Source organism: Cajanus cajan, chromosome 11 (genome assembly GCF_000230855.2).
Source record: "Cajanus cajan strain Asha chromosome 11, NIPB_CcT2T_4, whole genome shotgun sequence".
Taxonomy (NCBI): domain Eukaryota; kingdom Viridiplantae; phylum Streptophyta; class Magnoliopsida; order Fabales; family Fabaceae; genus Cajanus; species Cajanus cajan.
Window position 1 is genome coordinate 43,029,524 of NC_138527.1, and position 7,292 is coordinate 43,036,815.

The window sequence follows — 7,292 nt, forward strand, 5'->3', positions numbered from 1 at the left end:
AAAAGTTATTTAAGGTTAGTTTTTTTTATATTATTTATTTATTATTAATCTTATTTTCTATGTATTTATTTATAATTAATATTAAATATAACAGTCAGTTAAAAGTAAATGATATATGTAAAATAAAATTTGAATTATGATAAAATTAATTAAAAATAATTATTTTTTTTATCTTGATAATTTATCTTATATTATTTATAATTAGAATTAGAGGTAAAAAACTTTTATTTAATTTACGACCTTCATTTATGACCTTATAGGAAGTATGGGAGCGTTGATGGGTATATAGTGTTTAGTTACTTGTGGTAAAGAAAGGAAAGGAAAGAAAAGATTAGGGGAATAAAAAAAAAGAGAAAAGGATTAAAAATAAAAATGCTTGGTAGTGTTGGGGGGGTTTGACATTAAGTTGGAGCAATCAATAAAGAAGCTTTAGTAGTCATACTCCATTGTCATTTGTTGTGTTGTTTTTCCGAAAATCAAGAACCGTTGAAATGGCATCGTCTTCCCCAAAGGAGCAATCGAGGGACGAGGATCGGGAAGAGGAACAGCAACAGCCGCAGCAGGCAGTGAAAGAGTGCGTCCACAAAACCAAAACGATTCAGTTTCTTGGACGCACCACTCCGATCGTTCTTCAAAACGACAATGGACCTTGCCCGCTCCTCGCTATCTGTCAGTGCATTTCGCATCCTAGGGTTTCTCCATTTCTTTCTTTTTTTCTTTATGCTTAATTGCTAAGATACCTTTTCTCTTCTTCTGTCTCCTCAATTTTTCGTTCGCAGCCAATTGGATTGCTTTAGGGATACGGAACTTGCTCTTTTGTGTAACCGTTTTTTGAATGATTGCTTCTTGCTATGAATTGCCTCGTGTATTGCCTTAATCCTATATCTGCTACTTGTTGATTATTGAAGTTGATGACATAAATTTTTTATTTTTATTTTTTTCGATTTCGAATTCGAATTCATTTATCAACACGTATAAATCTTTCTGGTGTTTGGTTATTTCTTGCCGTTCGTTAGTGGTAGTAGTCATTCTGTTATTTGGCTTGCACTTTTCTTTCCTCTGGGAGATTTATCAGAACAAGTCATTTTATGATAGATGCCAATTTTTGATTTATCCGATATTATCTTTTTTACTGGTAAGCATATAACTGATACAATATAACACATGGAAACTAAATGACGTTCTTAACTCCTAATATTTGGGTTTAGCTGCAACTTGCAAAGGAAAACATATTGGAATCCACACATGTTTGGTCTTTCAGATTGATTGCAGGCCAAGATGCCATTATTCCGACCTTCTTGTATATCTATGTTTCTCTTTTTGCTTTTGGCGGGCAAAAGAGAACATGTATGTCTTTGGTGGTGTTGTGTCAATGCTTTCACTCTTCTGCCGTACCGTTGTTGTCCCCCTTGTTGTTCAATGTTTCTCAATTGTGATACTTGGTACCTTACCTCTAATTGCATATATGCCAGTGTGCTCCTGCAAAAACCATTTGGTTATTTTTCACCCCACATTTTTTAAGGAAAATGCTGATAAGTATGAAACAGTTTTCGTTAAAAATCACAAATCCTTTGTTTACCATGTTAAATAGAGTTTAATACCTTTTCTTTTTTAATCAAAATTTGTAAAAAAAGGTATTGGTCCATGATCACTATTCTTGCATTTTGTACTACCTTCTTTCGTACCAAATAGCACTGCTGTTTTTTTTTTATCCTATCTTATGCTCTCTAGTCTCTTCTAAGTTTTACCATTTAATTTTTTTTATTCTAATTAGTTAGAATAGCAGCCATCCAGCTACCCATTATCCTGCTATAATATTTTTAGGGTCAGCCACTCTGGGCTGCTACTCATAATCACCACAGATAAAGTTAAATAATGAACTCAAAGGCATACACTTGATGTGTGTTTTAATGATAAAATATTATCCTCTCGTGATTTCTGACTTGCTACTAGTCTTATTTTCATATCTAATCAGGTATTTCTCATCATATCCATTTACTAAATTTGAAGTCTTCTTCTAACATCCAAGTCACTTATGTAGGAATCCTACTAACATGTTTTTCCTTCTGGTCTACAGTTTCTTTTGTTTCTATTTTGTTTTATATATTTTCCATTTCTTTTGTACTATCTGGAAATTGTGACTATACGATCTGCACTAACTGATGCTCTCTTAGATCATTTGAAAAATGGAATTTAACCATTTGTTTCCTTATATGTCATGCTCAATGCTCAATTTTTGCACTTTAAGAGTTACTTGTAAGTTGCAACAGTTGTTTGTTTTATAGCATCACACTTGTTGCTTTTTGTTTATATATTGCATTGTTGCAGGTAACGTTCTTCTGTTAAGAAACAACTTAAATCTGAGTCCAGATATTGCTGAAGTCTCACAGGAGAAATTGCTTTCATTGGTTGCTGAACGATTAATTGATTCAAATAGTAACGTGAATGTAAGAGTTACATTTGTTATCACCAGTGACATTCACTCTTTTGTGATTCAAGTTGATTTAACATTTTTTCATGTTATGTAGAACAAAGATGCAGGTTATGTTGAAAATCAACAACAGAACATTGCTGATGCAATTGACTTGCTTCCTAGGCTTGCTACTGGCATTGATGTAAATATAAAATTTAGGAGGTCAGTTTTGTAGTTATGCTCATTTCTTTGGCAGTTGTGTGCATTTATCAACAATCTTGAAGTTCTGATAAAAAATTACACATTAATTGCAGAATAGATGATTTTGAATTCACTCGAGAGTGTGCAATATTTGATCTGCTGGACATCCCTTTGTATCATGGCTGGATTGTTGATCCTCAGGTATTTTTTAACCCTCAATCCAAATTAATTTGTTCTGTCATATGAACTCATTGATATTATTGCTGTATTTTGTGGTTCTAAAATCTTTGCATTTTGTTCACGGTATCAATTGGCAACTTGATTATGTTGGCAAGAATTTGGATGCATGTTATCAATTATGTTGGGTGGGGGGGTTGTTCAACTATCATTATATATTTATGATTTCTCTTCTATTTTTTGTAGCGATTATTTATTAGAGATGTTATTAGCTTATCTAAAAATAATTTCAAGATACTACTGGTGTATAACTCAGTTGAGTAGGTACATGAATGTCAAATATAGTCCCTATTCTGTGTAATAAGTTATGTAGTTCTGCAGTGCTGCTTCTATTTTGATGTTGCGGTTTTGAAATCTCTAAGGTGGAATTTAATTTTAGAAAAGTTAGTTTGTATTGGATTCTGCTTATTTTGAAGAAATAAAAAAATTATTTTTGTCAATTTTCTGAGAGAGTTTTCAGGGTAAAAGAAGCAATTATTTCTGGGAAAAAGCTATCCCAAACAGCCCTCTAGTCTGTTGGGTAATCTCTAGGTTTTAGCAGAACCATCCTCTTGTATACAAAGAATTTATGTATCACCGCAAACTGGCCTGGTTCCTTGAAAGTTGAAGCTGTTGTAGCCCCTTGTGCCACATCTTTTTAAATTGATCTAGCTTTAGATTAAGAAAAAATGGGTTTCATTGCTTACTGTAAATTTTAAATGGCCAAGTGATCTTTCTTGAATACTTATCAAAATGTTATCTTTATGTTTTTCTTAAACAATGTGGAGGTTTATTTCTTATTTTATGATGTGTTTATTTGATATTCTAATCTTCATGTTCTTTTGAGCCAGGATTATGACACTGCAAATGCAATTGGATCAAAGTCCTATAATGCCCTTACGGGGGAGCTTGTCTCTCTTGATACACTTAACATGGAAGTCCATCATAAAAATAATCCAGAAGAAGATTGTGTTGATTTTGTGGCTGCAACAACTGCTACACTTGGAGTTCCTTCTCCCAGTCTTTCAAAGGCCAGGTCTTTTGATGATTCGTCTCATTGTGTTGATTTCTCTAATACTGATCATATCCCAAGGAAAGGTGATCTTGAAGAAGAGGCAGAGTTGTTGAGAGTTTTGAAACTGTCTGAGGATGATTCTACAGCTTCAGTAAGTGATCCTGTTGTAGGTCATGTAAATGGAGGAGAAATTTCTGTCAGTGTGGATAGAAATATGTGTAACGAGCAGGTTATGAATATGGATTCGGGAGATAAATTAGGGAATAGCACTGGCGCTGGTAACAGTGTCATTCATGACCCAGAGCCTTCCATATCTGATGATTGCACTGCTTCTGGCAAAGACCACAATGAACAGATATCTTATTCTTCTACATTGGGAGAGGCAGCTAATCCATCCTTAAAGACTGATACCATAAGTGACCATCAATTAGCTTATACGGGACCTGAAGAATCTTTTGACCTGAATAATGTGATTGAGAAGAACAGCCTTGATGCATTGGTCCAGAATGAGAATGAAGTTATCCCTTCTCCTGAAAAACACCCTATCTCTTTGTTTGAGTGCCATGCAGATGTTTCTGGAGGAGATGGAAAAGTCCATGATCAGTCCATTCCTACAACTATAGATCATGAAGTTATAGGTGAATCTCATGGACCTGATGCCACAGGATTATCATTCTCATCCCCAGGTCATACAAATTCAGATTCATCTAGTGTCAAATATAATCAAACTGATGTTTCGGGAGCATTGACTTCAAGTGTTAATGGGAGTGAGCCCATATATGAAGGAGAAGAATGTGTGTTGGATACAAGAACCGGAAATTTTGAGGATCGTGAACCTATTTATGAAGGTGAGGTGGTACTTGCAGAACAGGCTGACAAAAGCACCTTAGCTGCTCCTGATCTAAGAGCTAAGGATGAACTTACCCCAGAACAAGGTCAGTGGTGCTATATATTAAATAACTTGATTGATTCTCATCTGAATATTATTTTCTTATATAAGTATATATTGTTATCTTAAATGGGAGACATCTGTCATTTTTTTTAATGGTCTTAGGTGAATTGATCAAAAGTTTCTTGAGGAATAATGCCAGCCAGTTGACATTTTATGGGTATGTTGACCTCTTGTCTTGTTGGTCTAAATATCTTGATCTAGTTCTGTGATCCATATATTATCTTCATTGGCTATGAGGAATTTTCTTTTTTACATGTTATTTATTACAAATTTTTTTGTAGCCTTTTCTGTTTACAAGATGGGCTCAAAGAGCGTGAGCTGTGTGTTTTTTTCCGTAACAATCATTTCAGCACCATGTTCAAGGTCAGTAAAAGTCTTGAAAATTTTTTCTTTGGTCATTTGGATTATCAAGCGCAGTCAGTAGCACCTTTTTATCATTGAGAAAAAAATTGCTGGTTCTGTCTTGCAGAGTCTTCACACTTAAATTATTTTCTCTTTATTCACAGTTTGAGGGTGAGCTCTATCTTCTGGCCACGGACCAAGGTTACATAAATCAGCCTGATCTGGTCTGGGAAAAACTGAATGAGGTAAATACAGTATTGCTTTATGATCTTTTTTATTTTTTCCTCTTTCTATGTTGCCACTGGTAGATGTAGATATTCACAATTCAATGCCCTGATAACTGAATGGTTATATGCTTGGTGATTTGAGCTTCTTGGACACTTAGGGACAAGTCAAGTCATGCTGGCAGTTTTCTTGGAATTTAGTAAATTCTGTGTGGATGAATCTTTATGTAGTGCTTTGTATGTATGTTTTCATTTTTTCTTGTACTAACAGGATGCTCTTAATAAAACCATCTTAACATTGTGTAATATTAAATTGCAGAAATTTTGTTATGTACTTATCTTTCAGGTCAATGGTGATACATTGTTTATGACCAGTAACTTCAAGGAATTCAAGGTAGAAAGCCATGAAAATAGCACATGGGATGAGAGCAATGCTCTGACCAGCACTGCTGTATGTATATTCTTTTAAAAGGGAAATTTTAATCTTGCAAACCAAATTTTCATTCATATTTAGACAACTTCTCGTTTCAGGACTATCTTGCCAGCATAGACAGTGCAGCACAAGCAGGCTTAGATATCAAGTAATTTTCTGAATTTGCTGCCATGAAATCTTGTTCCTATTTCAAAATTAAATTATAGTTTTAATTATTCAAAACGGTTTGGTAAAAATCCATCATTTCTGTAATTGTAACAGTTCTGATCTGCAATTAGCAATAGCCTTGCAACAACAGGAGTTTGAGCAGCAACCATCGCGCCAGAATAACTCACAGCAATCATCTATTGGTGGTAGCTCTAGACTGGTCACAGGTCCCCAGGTACATATTGTTTTACAGTTTTTACTGCACCTATTTTACAGTGTTTTTGTATAATGATATTGTGTGAACTGTTTTGGACAGTGTTTAGTGTTGACAGTTGCCTTTGTCTGTAATTGAGGGAGATCTGTTTTTTTTTTTTTTTGGGTAGCAAATACCAGATCATTTTTTATAGAATTTTATTTTAATACACTGTTATTTTTACATTGTCATTCAATTACCAACTAACATATATGATGATAAATTTTTTGACTTTTGTAATAACTATCAAGTCATATTTAGAGTATTTTGAATTTGTTGACAATGTAAAATTACTTACACTAAGAATGCATGAAAATTAAACTCTCTTTCATAAGGAAATGATTGGTGTTTGACTACTCTGCTTGCTATATTACTTATATATAAAAGTTGAAATTTTAAAGATTTTCTGGTAATGCTATTTGCAGGTGGCAAGAAACCCTGGAAGACATTCATCTTCATCTACATCATCATCTCCCAGGCCTGATGGAAAATCCAAAGAAAAATGTATAGTGATGTGAATTTCACAAGCATAGATTATTTAGAACCTTGCACTTTAAAATGCGCCGCCTTGATTATTGTACCCCATTACAGCAATCTTATTCCTGATGTTTTGTATGTGATATTTTAGGTAAAGTTTGTTATGTAAATATTGGAAGTATATAGTGTACAACAGTGCTAGGTCCTTTTTAACTGTGACCACAACACTCAACCCTCCCCGCCGCTACTTATTATTGTCTGGACTAACCATTCCAACCAACGTTTCTATGCTGATTGATTGTGCTATGCAGCACTTCAAGCAGGGAGTTAAAGCCCAGTTTTACCATTGCCATTTCACCTGTGTCCTCTATAATCTTGATGTAACAACTTGCTAGGCAAGATACATGTTCACTGACATGGAGTGTGCGTGGCATTAAACTTAATAAGGGGGAAAAGATTGATTTTAAAGACATGGAGTGTGCATGGAGTGTGGTACATTTTCTTTTCTTCATACTATAAAGTATTAACTTGTAATGACAAATTTTAGATGTGCTAGTGCCTATTTGAGAATCCGTTTGTAATGAGGCAAATGAGATTTTACTTATTTTTAAATACTGAA

General features: G+C 34.2%; 1 protein-coding gene across 2 annotated transcripts; it reads left to right on the forward strand.

The window, feature by feature from the left end:
• Positions 1-326: 326 nt before the first annotated feature.
• On the forward strand, positions 327-7,025 carry LOC109800604 (FAM63A-like protein (DUF544)). 2 transcript variants are annotated; one of them, XM_020361386.3, is made up of 12 exons: positions 327-669; positions 2,329-2,447; positions 2,529-2,635; positions 2,728-2,815; positions 3,682-4,780; positions 4,900-4,954; positions 5,079-5,160; positions 5,304-5,384; positions 5,683-5,814; positions 5,895-5,944; positions 6,058-6,178; positions 6,622-7,025. In XM_020361386.3, exons 1-12 carry the CDS (start codon positions 492-494, stop codon positions 6,712-6,714), a joined length of 2,205 nt encoding a protein of 734 aa, XP_020216975.1. In that variant the 5' UTR covers positions 327-491; the 3' UTR covers positions 6,715-7,025. The 2 variants fall into 2 exon arrangements, with proteins under 2 accessions (XP_020216975.1, XP_020216976.1); XM_020361387.3 differs by having other exon boundaries at positions 329-669; positions 5,710-5,814.
• Positions 7,026-7,292: the final 267 nt, after the last annotated feature.

Coding starts and splice junctions, on each gene's coding strand:
- LOC109800604 (XM_020361386.3), top strand. CDS start 492: ATGGCATCGTCTTCCCCAAAGGAGCAATCGAGGGACGAGGATCGGGAA. Junction 4,955..5,078: donor AGCCAGTTGACATTTTATGG/GTATGTTGACCT, acceptor ATTTTTTTGTAG/CCTTTTCTGTTTACAAGATG. Junction 6,179..6,621: donor GACTGGTCACAGGTCCCCAG/GTACATATTGTT, acceptor TGCTATTTGCAG/GTGGCAAGAAACCCTGGAAG.